The 20,842-nt window shown below is 40.8% G+C and overlaps 2 protein-coding genes and 1 non-coding gene across 4 annotated transcripts; all 3 read right to left on the bottom strand.

Moving 5' to 3' along the window:
- Positions 1–7,128: 7,128 nt before the first annotated feature.
- LOC137963274 (probable purine permease 4) lies at positions 7,129–8,235 on the bottom strand. Its single transcript, XM_068810425.1, has one exon. The coding sequence runs from the start codon at positions 8,233–8,235 to the stop codon at positions 7,129–7,131; it is 1,107 nt and encodes a 368-aa protein (XP_068666526.1).
- A 4,262-nt stretch (positions 8,236–12,497) lies between these two features.
- On the bottom strand, positions 12,498–16,641 carry LOC137936778 (leucine-rich repeat receptor-like serine/threonine-protein kinase BAM3). Of its 2 annotated transcripts, XM_068781770.1 has the most exons (3): positions 15,335–16,640; positions 13,805–15,208; positions 12,498–13,022 (listed from the first exon to the last, which is right to left on the bottom strand). In XM_068781770.1, the coding sequence occupies exons 1-3, from the start codon at positions 16,431–16,433 to the stop codon at positions 12,685–12,687; spliced, it is 2,841 nt and encodes a 946-aa protein (XP_068637871.1). In that variant the 5' UTR covers positions 16,434–16,640; the 3' UTR covers positions 12,498–12,684. The 2 variants fall into 2 exon arrangements, with proteins under 2 accessions (XP_068637871.1, XP_068637788.1); XM_068781687.1 differs by having other exon boundaries at positions 13,805–16,641.
- A 658-nt stretch (positions 16,642–17,299) lies between these two features.
- TRNAK-UUU (transfer RNA lysine (anticodon UUU)) lies at positions 17,300–17,372 on the bottom strand. The gene has a single exon. It is a non-coding gene; the product is annotated as a tRNA-Lys (tRNA).
- Positions 17,373–20,842: the final 3,470 nt, after the last annotated feature.

Here is a 20,842-nt window from a genome sequence, read left to right as displayed (position 1 = left end):
TTATTTGGTTGGAGTCTGATTCAAACTTGTGGACACTCAAAACTTCTCTCTCGAAGCCAAACGTCCACTCTCAGTGTAGAACAAGTAAAGACTCTCCTTCCCGTCACTATTGTCTTCTTCCTCTGTTTCCATCCGTCTATCTTCCCTTTATTCTCGTTTTCTCCCTTTTCTTTGTCGAAGTAGGATTTGAGTCATTTATTTAATTTTTTGGGGATTAATTAGAAGTAATCCCATTTGCCAGTTTTGGTTTAGTATGCCCAAGTTTATGTTTTCTTCGTCTTCGTAGCTGGAAGGACTTGAACAGAAGCTCTAATTGTGTGTAGTTATTCAAAGTTCATCGCTTTATTGTCAATTTTGCTATAATCTTACTTTTGACCTCTTTAAGTTGATCAAAGATGGAACTGAAGCAGGTAGCGCCTTCTTCTAAATGGAAGTTGTATTCTCAGGGTCATTTTCTGTGGTCTCTGGAAAGTTATTTATCTTCTGTTTTATAGTTTTTGAGTGTACGTTTTGAGCTGAATCAAGCTCAAGCTCATAAGAAAATGAATGAACCAAGCTTGACCTCAATTGTATGCCCAAAGGCCAGCTTGACTCCAAACTTATGGAAAAGAAAAAAAATAAGAATTTGATAACGAACAGTACTCCATAAACATTTGCACAATCCTTTCACATAATCATAAAATGGACGGAGGTGGAGAAGATAGTACCCATTCACATGTGGGGAATAAATTTCAGTCAAGAAACCAATTACAGCCTCAGTTTCACCTGTTTGATATTTTTCTCTTTCAGCACCTCTGAACCCTCGAGATATTTCTGATCACCCTCCGCAGGTTTGAACTCTTGAGCATTTCACAGATGGCTGCACTAACATGGAGGAACCATATGAAGAGAAGGTAACCGAACAACATGATATAGCTCCATTTGAGGTAATTAAGTATCTTGTTCGTTTACTAAAGGGTCTTGCATTCCAAATTTAAGCATCAATTTGGGGACGATGATTATCACTTCTGTTCCAACTGGGATTCGCTCATTTACAGCTATCGCTCATGTCTCTTCACAGAAACCTAACAAAGGGAGTTTCGCTAATTGATTCCACCTATCTTTGTTAACTTTAGAAGGAAAAGACAGCAAGTGGATTGGGGAGGGTGAGGCGGTACAAGTGGTAGCAGCATTTTGATAACAATGGGAGGCGGTATTGTTGCGCCGCAGTTCGGATTCTTCTCGGATTTCCCATTTCTTGTTACTGTTGAGCATTTCAAAATCATCTTTGATTCCTCTGCCTTAGCATGACGAGAATAGTCATTAATTCTTGAGAGATTTTCCCTTATAAATAGCCACTCGATCAGTTTCTGAATTCAGACGTACCAGAGTTCATATACCCAAGTCTGCTGAAGATTATTGTGCTTATGAAGATGATTTTCCCTTCTAGAGCCACGCTTCTCTTGTTTGTCTTCTTCTTCCATATCCTGGCGTTGGCATATCTTCAAACTGAAGGCTCAAAGATGCCAGCCTAGTGGGAGATTGAGGGGTAAGAAACCCCCCAGAGGCTCATGTCTCTTCACACAAAGCTAACAAAGGGAGTTCCGAATATTGATTCCGCCTCTCTTTGTTATCTTTCCAAGGGAAAGAAAACAGGTTGACAGGGGAAACAGGCAGAATGTTCATGTATGAAGCAGACTGTTTTGATAACATGGGAAAGCTGAGTTGTTGCGCCGCCTTCGGGATTCTTATGGGATTTGCCATTTCTTGACTCTCGGGCATACTCTCAATTATATCGAAATATTTTAATAAGTAAATTTTTTTTCGAACTAATAAACTTAACATATTTATTCTCACTAGGACTATTCCTTAATATTTGATACATCTGCATTAGCTTAGCGTAAGAGAAGTGTAATAGATTTACCCTTATATATAGCCTTTAGATATTATCCCTTACATACACTAAATTACTCTAAAATGCAGAAGATAAAAAAATGAGAGAGAATGTCTCTAAGAACGTGAATAAAACTTATTTGACATGAGTGGAGATAGATGTCACTTTGTTCTACCCATTTCAATGTAAGACACGAATTTCAATGATATTTTAAGAACTACGTATAAACCCAAATATTAATCTTCATGTTGGGGTAGTACAGAGTCGAGACAAGCTCAAACCTATATATGTTCGAGTTTGGTTTGATTTAAATACTTCGAACTCAACTTCGAGTCGAGTTTGAGCTCCTACCTATATTTAAAACTATAAAAATAAAAAAATTACAAAATAAATAAAGATAATATTGTGATGAATTTAATATCATTTAACTGTAAGTTATCCCAAAAAAATTCAAGATTTTGTAATGGAGCATATTAATATATAATAACCAACTTAATAGACTTAAAAGAAAGAGGAACACTTCCATCAATAGTGTTTTTCAATTGACAAACAAAAACATTAAATGTTGAGGAACCCAAAAAGGGTTGAACAATCGACCGTCTTTGAGACAAAAAAGAGGAACTATCAACCAACTAAAAAGGGAATTGACGAGAACAATTAGAGCAAAAGGTATTCTCATAAAAAAAATGCTAACAAGTCGGCTCACGAATTAACAAATTGAGTTTGAAAAATTTTGAGTTTGACTTGTAATACTTAACGAACCTTATTTCAAGTTTGAACTCGAGCCGAGCTTAAGTTAAAACTGAATTGATTGCGAGGCGGTTTGGCTTGGTGCCACCCCTATCTGTATGCCAATAAATTTGAATCCCTCAGTTTTGTTTTTTTTCCAAACAATCGTTTCTTGTATATTGAAGGGATTTTTTTTTTCAACCCAACTGCTACTTCAAATTCCCATTTTTGTTTTTGTCCAAAGAGAAATTTCAAAACAAAAATGAAATAGATATGGAGTAAGGACACCATTTACAATCAATTTTGCCCTCTATCTCCCTCCTCACATAAAATGGGAGACGAATAGATGGATTCACAAGCTCCATACTAGTATTAAGAAGAAATGCTCGCTTTGTCTTTCATAATTAATTTGTAATTATAGCTTAATCTACATACAAAATATAGAAAAAATTTCATTGAATCAAAGTAACATCAATTACGTGCAATTAACTTTAATACATTTTATTAATTACATGTCCAGTGAATCTCTGAACTCGGCCAAGGTTCTACCAGGAAACAAATATGCTTACAAGCAGAAACACGAACTTCATCGAGTTGTGAGCAGATGATCCAAGAGAAATATCAAAGTCGGGATTTCTGTCTACATTGAATTCGAAAAATGCAAGAAGGAGATATAAAGTCATGAAAGCATCGAAGAATCATTTGATCGTTGGCTACGGAAATTTTTATCTGCAGAAGGATTTAGCTAAGGAATTAGTGATGGATTATTAGGCAGTAAGATCTTTAATCTTGGAAAAGACTACGAAATTTTTTAAGAAGGATTAGAAAACTGATCGAGAAGTGAGAATGGTGGAAGATGCTATTGGGTATATTATCTATCTTTGTGCAAGAAATAGAGATTTCCAATTTTAATCCTTAAATTCTGCTTCTGGTTATCTGCCATTTGTAAAAAAGGTCACTCATAATCTGTTGAGCATATGGCTCATACAATATAAAGTTGGTGGGGGGGGGGGGGGGGGGGGGGGGGGGGGGGGGGGTGGTTGGGTAGGATTATATTTGTACAGGGGTATTTGTGTTTTTTCGAAACAAATACCTCTAGTGTTTAATATTATATAAGGATTATGTAACCCTGGTTATCATAGCGAAGAATTATCCCTGTCGCTCCGATGGACATAGGCTCAACCGAACCACCGTAAATTTGTCTTGTCCGTTCTTATTTTTTTCGTTATTCATCAATAATTGGTATCAGAGCTACGCCCTGGAGTTAGCCATGGTGGATGAGATCCTCTGAATGTCGAATGAAGGGGTGAGCCTCGAATTAGATCGCGAAGGGATTCGTAGATGTGCTCTATTGGAAAGGTGGTGTGCTTCAGATTCTTCATGGACGAGTCCAGGTCTCAACACAGTGAAGAGGAGTTGATTTGGATAGAGCATACTCTTGAGACAGGTGGTACTCCATGTAAGGCGTGTGCTTCCAATGCATTGGAGTGAAAAATCTGGGTTGGTAGAGAGTGGACGGATGGTTGATTGTTTAAGGGGAGGCTCAGTGATCCTTTGTTCGAGGAGAGAATTGTTGGGTATAAAACTAAAGTCCCACATTCACAAAAAGTGGGGAGGATTATAGATATATAAGAGACACTTCATGTTAGAGTGGTTCTGTCCACTTTTGTAGGCGGTAGCTTTCCGCATCTAATAGATTGGTCTTTTGGGTGTATTGGCTAGCCGTTGTCATGGTATCAAAGCTGGGCACGCCACGTCCCGCGTTCGAATCCCGTGAGAGGCGGTCAAGAATGGGCAGGGTGGGTGTCAGAGTGGTTTCGTCCACACTTGTAGATGATAGCTTTTCGCACCTAACAGATCGATCTTTTGGTTGTATTGACTAGCCGTTGTCACTTCACAACACGTAAGACACCACAATAGAACGATGTGGCGGAAAGTATGAACAACACTATAGCTGAAAAAACTCGATGTCTCAGGTTGAATGAAGCGCTTGCAAAGACCTTTTGGGCAGAAGCAGTGAATCTCTTGAAGCGATCTTCGTCTTCGGTCAATAACCCATTCAAAAAAAGAAAACACGACCTGCGGCATAAGCTTGAACTTTGTTCTAACAGGCCAGGGCTAGTATGGGTTGACATTTACATGGCCCTTTTAAATTTTGATCTTTACAAACATCTCGAGATAGATTCGTGTTAGTTATTAAAACAAAGGAAGAAAAAGAGAACAGAAGTCGGAGAGATTTCGATGGGGAGTAGCAAAGTTGTATATGTTAATTAGAGGATGAATTTAGTCACACCTTGGTACTTACTATGTAAGGAGATTTGTTTTAAGTGTTCTTGGAAGCAAAAGGATGGGAAGGATAACAACACTGGTTACGATTGGGAAGAGTAGTGGAAGTGGTAGTAACTGGGAGAACAGTGACATTGGTAATGACTGGGGTGGATGGAATCGGAGATAACACATCGTCCGATGAAGAGATGTGGAAGAGCAACGGCACTAGTAGCGGCTGGGTAGAGCGGTAGTACTTGTAGCGACTGGGGTGGATGGAATTAGAGAAAATGCGTCGTCGGGTAAAGAGATGTGGAAGAGCAACAACACTGGTAGTGTTTGGGAAGAGTAGCAGTACTAGTAACGGTTGGGGCAGATGAAATCGAAGATAACGCACCGTCTAGGAAGAGCAACGGTAGGGGCGCACAGAATCGAAGAGAGTGCATCGTCTGGGGAGAATAGGATTCGAAGTGAGGGATTTTTTATTTTTTTGGTCACTCGTGTGAATTCACACATGTGAGTTTGCATGCGCAGGGGGGATTAATTTCTTCCCTTGAACATAGGTCTCTTGTGATTGTTCTGCTGAGACGACTTAGGGGGTAGTCTATTATCGCACCGGTGAGGGTGGTTGTCGGCAAAGCTAATGGTAGTAGTAGGCGATCATGATTACAATGGAGATTGTGACGCCAATAGATGGCGATGGTGACGACAAAGGCTAGATATTGTGAAAGAGGAGATGATGGGGGCAAAAGAAATATTCAAAAACAGAGTTGATGACTACAACATCGCTGTGAATCTGACGAGGGTCAGGAAGGCTTAAAAGGCTGCAATTACGATTGGTGATTCGAAGCAACTAACGACAGAGAATCAGAATTGGAAGAAGGCAGATGCAGAGAGTGAGATATGGATGCGATGGTGGGTAAGAGCAAGGTAGAAGGAATTGAGTCGCCCGGGTGGTTCAACTTGGGAGAGTGTGGTATTTATACAATTTAGAATAAAAAATATAAAATTTATATGAAAAGATAAATACAATATGGGATAAATCCAATAGAACAATAACTGATAGGATTATGTTTATATTTTGTTTTTTTTTTCTCCACCATCAAAATGCTATTTGAAAGTCAATCCATTAAAAGGCTGATGTCACACTTAAGAGCAGAGAAACATGGATAAAACTAACGGAAGCAAATCCTTTAATTATCTGTAAAGCAAGTGGGATAGTGGAGAGTTGCACAGATGGTTACTCCACGAGAAGCCCAGAACAATTTTAACGTGGGGAGAAAAGAGATTAGAGATATCGATCCGAACAACGACAAGAGACGTTTTGGTCACCAAGAATCTTCTTCCCCTGCCGCATGGTCCCGCCACTGCGCACTAGTATAACAATGGAGGCCATAGGCCATGGCATTGGCCCGCCGGGAGAGCCACCTGCACTCGATAATTAGTGATCCAGATTTTGTGGCGTCTCAATCAAATCCGCCCCTTTTCCCTTGTCCTTTGAGAGCAAAACAAAGTGAGGGACAGTGGCCACATCTGATGAGTCTGGACGTGGCAAGTTTGAGATAAGAATTACAGCGGCAGCACCTGATTACTCCTCTCCTTTATAAAAAGAGGTTTTTTCACGAGATTTCATCGTGATTCTCTGAGGTGCTAGAGAGGCTTTTTGCACGAAAAGGTGCTAGAGAGGTAATACGAGACCTGGAGGAGTTGCTCATCACCGAGTTCATCTCCTTCCCAACTACTTTCAGCGATCCTCAAGTTTCTACTATTAACTTCCCAACCGTTCAGTTTTATTTCGATGGAGACAGAGAGCGTGACAGATGTTTGTCCACGGTAGTTTCATTTACAAACCCTTTTAATTATCTTCTCCATCTATTACCTGGATTGATAGAACTTAATCACAACATTTGATAAATCTCAGCTTTTCCAACTGGGTAGCAGCAGAAACAGGTATTATATCAACTATTTAACTTTTTGTGCACAAAATTAAGTTGGAAAACATAGCGAGTGCTGCAATACAAGACAGTGATCTCACTAGTCACAAAGACGACAGCAACAGACGACACTATGGCTACATAAACAAAAGATAAAAAAGAAAACTATGAATTGACTATTGAAGGAGCATAGATTTCCTACTCCGTTAACATCGATGATCGAACACCAAAAGAAATCGACCCACCTCCTTTCGGTTTCCGCAACTTAAAAAACTCCTTCTCCAAAGGCCCTGCAGTTTTGAGTAGGTAGGAGAAGCAGAAAAGACCTTAAACGTTACTACTAGAGGCGTTAGAATTCTCGGACAGCTCCGTCCCCATCTCCTCTTTAATCTGGTTTTGACCATGGTTTTTCTGCTTTATATACTCCCCGTACAAATAAGAGGCAAAGCCCCAAAGGCACAAAACAGTGGAAACAGCTTTTTGGCCTCCGAAGTCATCCCCAAAAGCGATGACGCCTCCCAACACGTTCATGGGAAGTAACGCCGTCATGCATATGCCTGCCGTCAAGGAGGTCGTCAAGTAAACCACCCCCGCCGTCCCCATAAAACACATCTGCCAGGTGACCACCGTAAATCCCACCGTCAACCAGTACTTCCACTCTCCCAGATTGAATGACACCTCGCTCTCCCTCCTCACCTCTCCCAACCCACCGTCGCAGAGCATTCCAACTGTGGCAAACAGGGTTGCAACAGTCTGAATCACCACTTGCATTTCTAGTACCATCTGAAATCGTAAAACCTTTTTGTACACCATTTCCATTATAGGCAGATAGAGAGCGAATAAACCTGCCGCTCCGAGGATGGATGCAAAGCCCAGGAAAAACTGGGCTTTTGTCACGCCTTCAGGTCTGTCGTGGCTAGAGCCGAGGGCCAATAATATGGAGCTCAACGTTAGGAGCATGACGCAGTTGATGTTGGTGAAGTGAAGTTTTTGTTTCACGAGAAGGACGGACAGAAGGAGATTGAAGGCCAGTTGGGAGGAGAGTAGGAGGGAAGAGGTGGAGACAGGAAGGTAAGAGATTCCCCAAGAAATGAGAAAGTTATTCACGCCTGTTAGAAGCCCGATTCCCACGGAGATTAAAAAGAGTTTTCTGGTAAACATGGAGAAAGGTTTGGGATCGCGAGTGATATAGATAGGGACGAGAAGAAGAGGGAAGCCCGCAGATTGAACCCACGTCGATATCCATCTGCTCGAACCTCCATGAATGAAGTAAAACCTCGACAGTAAACTGGAAGAGATGGAACCAACAAACATGGCGAGATAATTGACCAGTACGAGGATCCAGTACCCCATATTGATATTCTCGAACAAGGTTGATTTAGCGGTTCTGATTCCTTTACTTCCCGGGAGGTGTTGCGACGACGAAATCTCCATTAACGTGGGACGGATTCAGTGAGAGAACAGGGAAAGCTCAAAGAGCGCTTCCTGTTTTCCAGCGTCTCGTCTCCTGATTTCTGTTGCCTTTGTGCTACGTTTATCTTAGCCTGGTGGGCAAAGCAGGTTTTTTTATGGAGGATTTAACAAGTGTTAGCTTTGCTCAGGAACGTGACCATTGAGAAAAAAAAGGTTCCCAGCTCTAATCATTATTATCTCGCTAACGCCTTATCCTCTCGGCCTCTAATTCACACCAAGAAGCCAGTTCGTTTAAGAAAACAGAGAATTAGTCCAAAAAAACAAAAATAAATAACGACAATCCTAACCATCCGATTCAGCGGTTATGAATTGGTATATATTAGCTGAAGGCAGTAAGCCCATTACAGAGCTTCTCATGCACGTCGCACTCAGAAGCTTCTCATATCATTAAAAAGTCGCCTTTAAAAAAAGCACGCGCCGAGATGCGCCTTGTGTAAATCATTTATATTCCACCACTCAATCCGAGGGCGAGGGCTTTCCTAGATGGAAAAATGGAAATCACTGATGATTCCTTATCACCGAAAGCTAAATGAGGTTACGAAAATAAGCGATGCACAGAACATTTATCTGTTCATCGTGTGTACTGTTCCTCGAACAATGACCAGAAGAAGAGATCACGAATGGGTTCTCGTACGTTTCTTTGTCCCTTTCCCAACTTCAACTTCAACTTCACGACTCCGGAACTGATCGAAGCTGCTGGGAATTAGGAACCGATCTTCGTTAAGCCACAGAAAGCCAGAAACCGTGACCGGGTACTGTGCATCTTGCTTCTCATCTCCCCCCCTGCCGGTGGTTCTCGACCGCCAGATAACTGTCAAAGCTCGAAACGGTGGAAAACAAGCGGGGACCCACAAGGGAATGCAGAGACAGAGAGATAAGAGAAAAGCTGAATGATTCCTGTAGATAACGAGAGGAGATATTGAGCTGTGAAGCACGAGACGAGAATGGGAGGGAAAGGGGACTGTTTTTGGAAGGTTTCAGAAAAAAAAAAAAAAAAGGATAGCGTTCGGGTGTGCTGGAAGTACACTTGGTGAGAGCTTTGAGGTTTTTGAAACGGTTGCAATTGAGTGCTGCTGCTGCCAATTCTATGGTTTGGTGAGAGAGAAGAAATAAAACGGATGGAAGTTGGCAGAGAAGCGAGGTGTTGAGTATCTTCCGCTTTCTTGTTTGCACATGGTTTTGTCTCTCGCTAATCCATTTACACCGTCGGTTCCACTCCAGTATTTTGTCCTTATATTCTCCGAATCCTTTTTCATATCAAAGAAGCATTTCAATTCCTTCGTTAATTTGCTTACAATCCCCTTCAATCCACCGCTCAAGAGAACATCTATTCTCTCATAATTTCTGTTGTTAAATGCATCTCTTGGCTTACAGAGCGAGTCAGAGAATTCAAAGGACGAAGACTGGTTCAGTGTTTTCTGTGCGTTCTTCTTTTCTCTAATTTATTTCACATAATCCAATACGGGTCAGCTTTACAGCTTTTCACGCTAAAACGGGCTCAGCCTCTATAAATTTAGAGACAAGGCTCTTTCTCTGCTCAACCTGTCTCTACGTGCTTACAGAAAATTACCCATGGATTGAAGAGGTTATGAACGACACAGAATGATAAGCCACCTTTTAAACTTTCACCCACTCGGTTTCCGCAAACAATTCTGCCACCTTGAATACCACAAGATTAAATGGTGATCGTCTCATCATTAATAATGGTTCTCTAGAATTAGTATAGCCAGTAAATAGGCGGTGAAATCTGTACTTGTAAAGATCGCCACCTTTCGTTTCCATTCCTCTTTATTTATCGTTGAAGAGCTAAAGGAAAGACAGGAAACAGGCTGCCGGTTAACGTTTTAATCCCCTTTTAAGCCAACCAAATATAGCAGTTAATGATCACGGCTCTTGACGAGGGATTCTGTTTGAAATTAGTACTAAATCGTAACACTTCATTAGGGCTTCTTATTGCATGCTGAAGCAGCTTCAGGAGCTGAGTGCATGTGAGAAGTGAGAAAGGATTTTCTGGTTCGGAACGTTGTTTAGTGAATCATGTAAGAAACACGAATTTCTAAATTCATAATCAGAATGTAAACGGAATCATGAAAGCTTACTTTAGTGCATGCTATCAAATTCCAGAAGTTGTAAACTGGACTTTTAGCCGGTTTCTTATGAAACCTCTCCTATTGCTGGGCATAAATGGAAATGGATCTTACTGTAGATATAACCATTAAATCCCGATCCTGTGTTTGGCCTTTTGCAAGGAGTTCTCCATCAAACGGTCTAAGAGATTCAAACTCGTACCCAAGACAGATCAAATAATATGTTCTTAATTTATCTTCATGGATCTTCTGAAATTTTATTAAGGTTGACTCTGACCTTAAAGCTGGGTATTTTGCTCGACGGTTTCGTACTTCACTCTCGGATTATCGTCGATACTAAGCAGTTCTAAAAAAGCCCTTTTCGACTCGCCGCCAAAGAAAAATAATTTAAGAATCAGTCTTTATCTGTTTGTTGGCTTCGCCATTCTTCCATCTTCCTGGGTTTTCTTTCTCTTCCTTCTTTCCGATTGAAGGATCAATGCGGTGAGTGAGTGCTTGGCACGTAGATTTTCTGGTGTTCCGACGGCTTTCTTCCCCGGAGTTGCTCCTTACACACTAAGTACGGTTTTGATTCGATGGTTGCCTTGCCCAATGAGGCAGAGATTCTGCGCGCATTGAAGTTGTCGGTGGCTAGAGTTGGGCGGAGATTGATGTGTCCATTTGGTGGGCGAGGAACGGCCACAGGGAGCTTGGCTGTTTCAGGCTTTTAGCTTGCCTAATAGGAAGTATAATATTATCATTAATATCTTAATAGCTCGTGTCTTTGATTGGCCAATCCTAGATATGATGTCTGAGGCGATTGCTTCTGGTGTTTTGTTCTCTTCAATCGTAATTACAGGCCTTTAATTCTTTCCATTTTTTTTTTGGTAAATGAAGACGGCTTTACTGCTAGCATAGACAGCCCAAAGCAACTCGTGTTCTTTCAGAAGACATTCAGGCCCATAGGCCCTCATCGTCAGTGCACTTTCTTAATGGGCTAATTATGTAGGATATTTTACTAAATTACTAATTATTTTATAAATATTAACAAAAATAACTAACTTTACACATAGGCTTTGACCCGTGATATGTCTGCATGGCACATAAAAGACCGAAGCAATTAATGCCATGTCATTAAAACAGTATCACATTGCCATGTCCAGGGTACGACATGTCATCACTACACATCATCATAGACGACATGACATGTGTTTAAAAATCTTATTTGTTAGTAGATGTTTTATTACCTTCTATTTTTTTAATAAAATTAAAATTTATTTTATTTATTAAATAAAAATATTATTTTAATCTTTTTTTCACCTTTCTTAATTGATTTAACATGATTTTAAATCTTAGAAATATTTTTGTTTTTGAAAATCTTATTTGTAGTACATGTTTTATTACCTTTTATTTATTTTAATAAAATATAGCTTTTATTAATTAATTAATTAAAAATCTTATTTAAATATTTTTATCACCAATTTAACATATTTTTAAATCTTATAAATATTTTAGTTTTTAAAAATCTTTTTTATACAGGTTTACTACCTTCTATTTATTTTAAAAAATAAATTAAAAATCATATTCTAATCAATTTTAAATATTTAAAAATTCTAAAATATTTTTAAAAAAATATTTTTTTAAAAAAAAAGTGAATACACATTATTTTACGTTATATATATATATATATATATAATAAAATATAAAATATGTATATTAACTTTTTTTTTTTTTTTTTAATCAGTCACTGCCTGGACGCAGATCGTGAATCTGTTTCTTCCGGATAAGTGCCAGAACTCTTTGGGCTTCTCTCTTCTCAGTTCTCACGTCAAAAACGCTCAGGTCTTCGGTGCTCTACAACTGTGCGACTATGAAACCCATGCACACAAAGGACCAAATAATCTTTCCCTTTTTCTCGGTCTTCATCCTGCTTGTGTGCTAAAAGTCACCGACGCGCAGCTCTTTCACGCGCCACAATAAGTCTGTCAGCATTTCCTCGAACAGTAGATGTGCGTTCCACCAAGCTTTATTCTCTGCGCTTCTCTCCAAAAGTTCAAATATTTAGTTTCTCGGTTGAACAGTGAATATTCTGCTGTCGACCGTCGTTGAAAGTCTCGATTACTTTGAATTGAATAAAGGATAAGTTTAATTGCTTTATTAGCTATCTTCGTAGACTCAGAGAGAATCTATCAGTAATTTGCTCATACAATCACAGTAAAAGAAACTGAGTCTTGAGTACATTCTTACATCTGTATCTCTTAGCTTGGCCCTAGATGACAAAAACACCATTGCAGGTCCCAACTTTCAGTAGATTGATCAGATGTTGTTGTAGGGTGGGACTCTTTTATGTTCCTTGAAATGGGTGAGACTCTCTGGCCTGTGCCAACATCTGAACAACTTCTCTCATCGTCGGCCTCTCCACGCTTCGTTCCTGTACGCAGAGCATCCCAACGAAGAACACCTGCATGGCTTCCTGCAGTGGAACGTTGCTCAGTCGTTCATCTATTATCTTTACCACACCTTCCTTGCTCCAGTCGGTTTTCATCTTCGCCCACTGAACAATATCCAACCCGTCTTCCCCAAAATCACCGACGGGTCTTCGCCCAGTTATAAGCTCCAAGATGACCACCCCAAAGCTGTACACATCGCTCTTCTCATCCACTTTCAAAGTGTACGCGTACTCTGCCAAAAGCCAAATGCAATGAAAAGATTACTTAATACTACAGTTGCATAAATCAATATTGAGGATGAAATTAACAGTAGAGAGTAAACGAAGATCAAAACCCACGAAAAAGAGGTGGCCAGAAACTGTAAAGCTTAGATCGGGAATTCGCGCTTGGCTACTCGGGTTTGTTATTGGTGAAATGATGGGTTCCAGTCAAAAAAGTTCGCTTCGATCGATTTGAATGCGCAGGGTTTATGGATTCCGAGACAAGGAAAAGCCTCACTCGAGTGCTGTCCGTAGTAGGCGAGAGGAAAGAAAGAGAAAAGCAAAAGTGGAATGGGTGCTTTGTGTGGGTGCATCCCTCTTCGACTGCCAATAAAGCTTCCCGCTTTGGGCCGGCCAATATATTCTATGCAATCAGTTTTAAAAGAGCCTGAAAAAGCAAAAGAAATTGCTTCTTCAGCTCCAAATTTATTTCAGAAGAGATCAATCAGTATCCATTGAGTGAGATTTCAGTAATTGGATCATACGCACTTTGCAACATCGAGATCCACATCTCTGTGGGCCAGGGTTGGCATAGATCAATCTTAACCATAAATTGGTTTTAGCGCTTGAACTCTCCCAAATGGATGGGTAGGATCGTTTTATGGCGCTAACTGAATCTCTAGAGATTCCGATGAAGTCCTCCAAGGACCAAGGCTAACTGAATCAACCAGATCCAAGGTATTTTTGTGATGTGGGTGTGGTGGGTGCAGCCGTGTGTGCCCCAGGAATGTAACAGGACAAATACGATACGTACCTGGGGCAATGTAACCGTAGGAGCCAGCGATGGCGGACATGCACTCGGACGTACCGTTATCCTGCAAGAACTTGGCCAGCCCGAAGTCCGCTACATGAGCTTCGAATTCCGAATCGAGTAAGATGTTGTTGGATTTGACGTCTCTGTGAAGTATCAAGGGAGAACAATCATGGTGCAAGTAGCAGAGGCCCTTGGCAGCTTCCATGGCGATTTTAAGCCTTACTTCCCACTTGAGATAGCCTCCCCGCTTGCCATGAAGGGCTTCCCCCAGGCTACCATTTGGCATGAACTCGTAAACCAGGAGTTTGGACTCTTTGTTGGAACAGTACGCAACCAATCGGACGATGTTGCGATGTCTGATTCTACCCAGAGTCTGAATTTCGGCCGAGAATCCATTATCGTGAGAGGATCCTTTACTTATTCCCAGAAGTCTCTTCACTGCCACTTGCTCCCCTTTGGGCATGGTTCCCCTGTAAACTATCCCGGCTCCACCTCTTCCGATGATGTTGTTATCTTTGAGACATTCCAGGATGTCTTCGCTTCCGAATTCGAGCTTCTGAAACGCGGTCAGCTTCCATTTGGAATTTTTCCGCTTGATTGATCTTGTCCTGAAGATGGCCACCAGAGCGAAGACCAGGGAACAGGCCAAGAGACCAAGAGCGAAGATCAGTTTAAACCTGCTAGGGACCTGAGACTTGACATCGTGCTGTTCATCCAATTGAGAGGTTGACGGAGATGAAAAGTTGCAAGGATTCAGGTTGGACCCACACAGCTGGGGATTGCCCATGAAAGAACTAGAATTGAAGTATAAGAACTGACCGTTTTCGGGAATCCGACCTGAGAAATTGTTGTACGAAAAGTCCGCTGAAGTGAGGCTCTTCATGCTTCCAATTTCCTTCGGAATACTCTGATTTAATCGGTTACAGGAGACATTGAGGTAATTGAGTATGCGAATTTGGGTTATTTGAACTGGAATTGGGCCATTAAGCTGGTTGTTGCTTAAATCCAAGTATGTCAGCAAGGATAAACCACCAATCCGAGGTGGGATTCTACCGGAGAAGTTGTTTCCGCTCATGTCTAACTTCCAGACATGCTTCAACTGACCCAACTCCCTTGGTAGCTCGCCCGTGAATTCGTTTCCACTGAGGAGGAGCATCTGCAAGCTCGAAAAATTTCCTATACAAGAAGGAAGAGGCCCCGAAAATCTGTTGTTAGATAGGTTAAGCTGAGCTAGTTTGAAAGGTACCTTAGTGGGTTCTTCTGCGATTCCTCCACTAAGGTAGTTGTTCTGCAACTCCATCAGGGATAACTCCGGCAAGTATAGAAATCCAGGCGGGATGGAACCGCTCAAATAGTTCTGCCCCAAACGAACTCTAGAGAGCGTCTCGCAGCGGCCGAGATCGCCTGGCACAGGACCAAAGAGGAAGTTGTTGAGCAAAATCAAGATCTTCAGTCTCCTCCCGTTACACAGAGTTCTTGGGACAAGACCAGTGAGCTTATTAGTGGACAGATCCAGCTCTGTCAACCTACCGTTCCGGCCGAGCCTAGAAGGAATAGGACCCGTGAAGTTGTTCTGCCAAAGCTTCAAAACCTCCAAATTAGGTAGCTCCGATATGAAAGCCGGGATGTCTCCATGAAATCTGTTGATGAACAGGTTCAAGAGCGTCAGCTGTTCTAACTTCGAAAATTCGGCTGGGATCTCCCCCGTGAGGACATTGTTGGAGAGATCGAGTGACTTCAAGCCGCGCAAATTGCCGAGTTGAGGCGGAATTGAACCATTCAGCTGATTTGCATGGAGGAAGAGTGTGTCCAGATTCTCTAGATTACCCAGCTCGGGCGGTATTGGACCCTCTAAGCCGCAACTGGAGAGATCAAGATGAAAGAGGTTGACGAGATTCCCAAGGTCTGGGGGGATTCCACCATCAAAGTCATTGAAATGACCCAAGTATAGTTGTCCCAGATTTGTAAGATGACCGAGCTCAGCTGGTATAAAGCCACCCAGCTCATTTCCTCCAAGGAAGAGATAATTCAGCTCTTTCAACTCTCCATAGATCAGAGGGATTCCGCCGGAGAAGTAATTCCCCCCGAGATTCAAGTGTTTGATCTTCGGTAGCTCAGCAACCCCAAGAGGAAGTGACCCGGAAAAATTATTATCATAAGCATCTAACACTTCAAGCTCCTTCAACTGGGACATGTCCCAGTTCAAACTTCCATTGAACTGGTTACTGGAGATATTTAGGAATTTGAGACAAGTCAGCTTGTGAAAATCAAAAGGGAATGCACCAACGAAATTATTGCCAGCAACAGAAACATTTACGAGGGTTCTAAGATGAGAAATCCTGGGGGAAATGTAGCCTGATATGTTTGAGTTGGATATATCAAGTGAAACAATAAATCTGTTCATTTGATCACAGTGGACGCCCTCCCACGAGCAGAGGGATAAGAAGTTCGACGCATTCCAACTACCTAGAGATGGAGGGTGTTGGAAGGATTGTTTGATCGAGAGTAAGATAGAAGCTTGTCTGTAAAGGGATGAATTACGCGGAAGGATCAAGGAAGAAGAAGAAGTGGAAACAGAAAGAATGAGAAGAGATAGGAAGAAGATCACCCTCATAGCAGAAGCGGCCATTGGAAGCTCTCTGGTAGTACAGAATAGAATGAGTACCAAGATGAACTACGCCCGGCACTCATTACCGGGCTAGAATTAAAAGAGAGGGAACTCTGCAGGTTCAGTCTTCAGATGATGGAGATGGCCTTGGATGCTGCTAACCCAGACTTTGCCTTTTATCTCTGCGTCCTTTCGTTTTCTTGTGTAATCGTTCCCCTTAGTTTTTGGGTTTTCTCTTTGTGCTTCCATATGAGCGAAAAGCAAAAGTGCGGTGTCGATAAAAGTAGTTCTCACCAGACCGTTGGATCAAAGTTAAAGACGATTGGATGTGAAAGCGGGAAAGAGAAGAGATCCATCGGAGGCTCTTACAAACTTTCGCTGTGAAATCACAGAGTCGCGTCTGGACTCTGGACCGGAAGCTCATGCATTCAAAGCCAACACACTGAAGCTCCATGTACAGTATGATCACCGTACAAAACCAATGATTTCTCGAGCAAAAAAACGAGTCAACTAGATGGACTAGTCACTGTAATACGGTCGAACTAGGCGTTTATTATATACCAGACTGGCGGAATATATAATTCGTTCAACAAAAGGTACGTAGTTTCTCTTTTACAAGTTTCAGAGCATTTGATTTGCCTGGTTACTTACAAAGCTTGTATCTGCCTTCTTCTCTGGGACCTGGAAAACTGCTTTGGCCTTCCGTGAAGATAGGAAAAGCATTCACGATTCAAAGCTTGCACTCAGAGCGAGAAAAACAAAAGCTAAAGAGATATTCCTGGTTGATACTTCCCAGATGAATGCTTTGAAGGACTGCTGGGACGCCGGTTCCACGTAGTAATGTTCCCTACAAGTACATAGATCTATTTTGAAAACAAAATTGTAAGCGCCGTCTGTGGGAATCGAACCCACGACCACATGGTTAAAAGCCATGCGCTCTACCAGCTGAGCTAAGACGGCTACATATAAATATATTTAATGTAGGTAATGCAATTCGATGGATTTCCGTATTAAATCTCAATCTATAGTTAGTGGAAGCCATTTTCATCACTTTATGCAAAAAGATAAGAGTGACATGCATTTTAGACATTAAAGTAGCTGTTATGACTCTCTATGTGGGTGAGGTCACTAAAATCATGGACTAGTTCATGCACATCATTTAATAGAAAAGTTAGATGCTACTCTTCATATTGTATTTTATTAATGTAATTTTTATATAAATGAAATTTAGTGCCAATAGCTCTCAAGCTTTTATTAGATGTTTGTTTCGTAACTCAAATGTAATATAACCTGACTCATTCACCAACTCGATGAGGTAGTGTAATAGAGATACATGTTTCTTTCTTCTCAATAGACTAAATATTCATGAGCGCACGAGAATCATAATATAGTATGATGGAAAGAAGAGAAGAAGAAAGAAAAATCTAAGACCGCCGCCCTAATCCAATATACCTTAAAAATAAGAAGTGGCAAGATTGATAGGGATCATCAAGAAGAACTTTCAACTCACTAATAAGTTTGGTGTGTAAAGACACAATTCATTCGACTTCTAAACACTTTCAAGTTTACCCGGTCACTCAAATCATTAACATATAGTCGTCTCTGATTAAAATGTAGTGAAATATTTTTATTTTAATAAAATATAATTTTTATATAAATAAATAAATTACCGTAACCATATTTTTAAATATAAATCAAATGATAAAGTATTGATGAATGCATCTATATGTATATATTAAAACATATAAATATTTATATATATGTTTGTGACTTTTGAGAAGAATGAGAAGAATGATTTAAAATTCACCACACCAATGGGGTGTCATGCTTTCATTAATTTATAGGAGTGATATCCCAATTATAGGGATTTACAATTGATTACAAGATATTTGATTTGTACAGACGAGGAATGATTGAGCTTAATTAGCTCCTATAATGGAAGGCCCTAAATAGGGCAATGATCCTTAATTGATTGAGAATCAATTCTATAATCCTTAATTGATTGAGGATTAATCTCCTAAGGCAGTATCTTCAATAGCCCCCCGCAAGCTAAGCGTCGGATTAGGATAGACGTGTAGCTTGAACCGAAAAAACTGAATAGAGGGCAAGAGACGCTTTTGGTGAAGATATCCGCAATTTGTAAGTGAGAGGGCACATATTGAGTGCGAATCTTTCCATCAACAACAAGTTCTCACCGAAAGTGAATGTCTAGCTCAACATGTTTGGCCCGTTTGTGAACAACAGGGTTGGAGCTAAAAAAAAGAGCGCTTTTGTTATCGCATAACAGAAGTGGCCGCTTGGGAAGAGATACTTTGAGATCATGAAGAAGATGGGTGAGCCAGAGAAGTTCGGCGGCCGTGAGAGCAAGAGCACTATATTCAGATTCACAGTTGGAACGAGACACTATAGGTTGCTTCTTGTCACTCCAGGAGACTAAGTTGTCCCCAAGGTAAATAGAGTAACCTGAGGTGGAGCGGTGAGTGTCAGGACTGCCGGCCCAGTCAGCATCAGAATAAGCAATTAAAGAGCCAGGAGAACTAGACGGGCGAAAGGATAGACCATAGTGAAGAGTGTCTTTGACATACCGAAGAATAAGCTTAACAGCAAGGAAGTGGCTAGCTGTGGGAGAATGTAGAAACTAACTAACTGAGTTGACAACATGAGCAATGTCGAGACGCGTGATGTCAAATATTGAAGAGCACCAATAAGAGATCGGTAAAGAGTGAGATCCGAAAATAACTGACCAATAGAGGATAGATGCTGAGAAACCACTATAGGAGTGTGCACAAGCTTGCTGTCAAGTAATCGAGCCCGGGCAAGAATGTCGCGCGGATATTTCAGCTGACTACGAAATAACCCATCAGCAGTGGAAGTAGCTTCAAGACCAAGGAAGTAGCTGAGAGAACCCAAGTCATTTGTAGCGAACTCAGAATGGAGCTTGCTGGCAAAGCTATCAAGCACAGAGGGGTTGTTGCCCGTAATAATAATATCATCGACATATAAGTGCAAATAAAGGATGTCAGAGTGTCGATGAAAGATGAAGAGCAAAGGATCAGCTCGACTGTAGTGGAAGCCAATGTAAGGAAAGAGCTGAACCGCTGGAACCAAGCTCGAGGGCCTTTTTTGAGACCATAGATAGCTTTCTGAAGCTTGCAAACATGATCAGGAAAGCGAGGATCAATATACCTAGGCGGTTGTTCCATATAGACGCGTTCATTGAGATGACCATTGAGGAAAATATTTTTGACATCCAATTGACGGAGAGACTAACGATGAGTAATAGCAATAGAGAGTACAACCCGAATAGTGGTAGCTTCGATGACAGGGCTGAAGGTGTCGGTGTAGTTGAGACCTCGTACTTGTGTAAACCCTTTTGCGACGAGACGAGCTTTTGAATCTCTCAATAGAACCATCAGGTAAATATTTGGTCCGAAATTAGAACCCACAATATTGGTATGAGCCGGTCGAGGTACCAAAATCCAAGTACGATTATTTTGAAGAGCATGAATTTCTTCACCCATAGCGGCAAGCCAGGCAGAATTCTTGGCAGCAGATTTGAACCCTTTAGGCTCAGTGGATGTTAGGAGAGCAAAAAATAGACCAGAGGAGCTAGAATACGCCAGATTAGCCGAGTGATAGGGTTTGAAAATACCAGCTTTGGCGCGTGTGACCATAGGATGAGAACCCACTGGAATAGCAGCAACAGGAGCAGTGGAATCCGCGTGTGGCAGAGTAGGTCCTGTAAGAGTAGAAGAGGCCTGCAAAGACTCATCCATGGGATTAGTGCAAATAACACAAGGACAGGAGTCAGATTGAGTAATATACCGAAAATGGGGCACCGGAAGGGACGGGGGCATGACAGTATAAGAGAAACTGGGTTCCAGAAAGTTGGAGAAATGGAGAGAGGATAAAGGTTGAGCTTGGGAAGAGGCTTGGGATGGGAAATAAGTCTCATCAAATTGAGCATGATGAGTGATATAAAGGAGTCATGTGAGACCATTTTCTACAAATTGAAATGAACATAACTTCTCTCTTTCCCCTTTCTATAAAAATATTAAATTAAACTTTTAAGTATACAGACAAATTTCTTAATTTTTCCTTAATCGAGATATTTTGAATAGAGAAAATAAATATAATCAAATAAAACTCTAAATAACTACAATAAATCAAATGTAGAATAAATTATAAAAATAAATAAATATGTAAAAATTGAAACACAATGAACTAAACTATATGCTAAATGACATAATAACTAAACAATATCCAGTAGTAAAAAATAAAAACCAAAACATTGAGTGAAATCAGACCATTGATAACCAATTGATCAAGAAGCAAAGAAGAGAACATGCAAATTCTACGAGTATTTAAAGAAAATTAATGGAGAAGGCTGATAAGATATGAACAAAAGTATATTTTTATCATATTTTTAA

This window comes from Aristolochia californica, unplaced genomic scaffold (genome assembly GCF_029961685.1).
Source record: "Aristolochia californica isolate CCGP_79_NKW_82.1479 unplaced genomic scaffold, dmAriCali1.0.hap1 SCAF_1, whole genome shotgun sequence".
Classification (NCBI taxonomy): domain Eukaryota; kingdom Viridiplantae; phylum Streptophyta; class Magnoliopsida; order Piperales; family Aristolochiaceae; genus Aristolochia; species Aristolochia californica.
The sequence above is the reverse complement of the archived record's forward strand: the minus strand, read 5'-3'. Positions and strand labels throughout refer to the sequence as shown.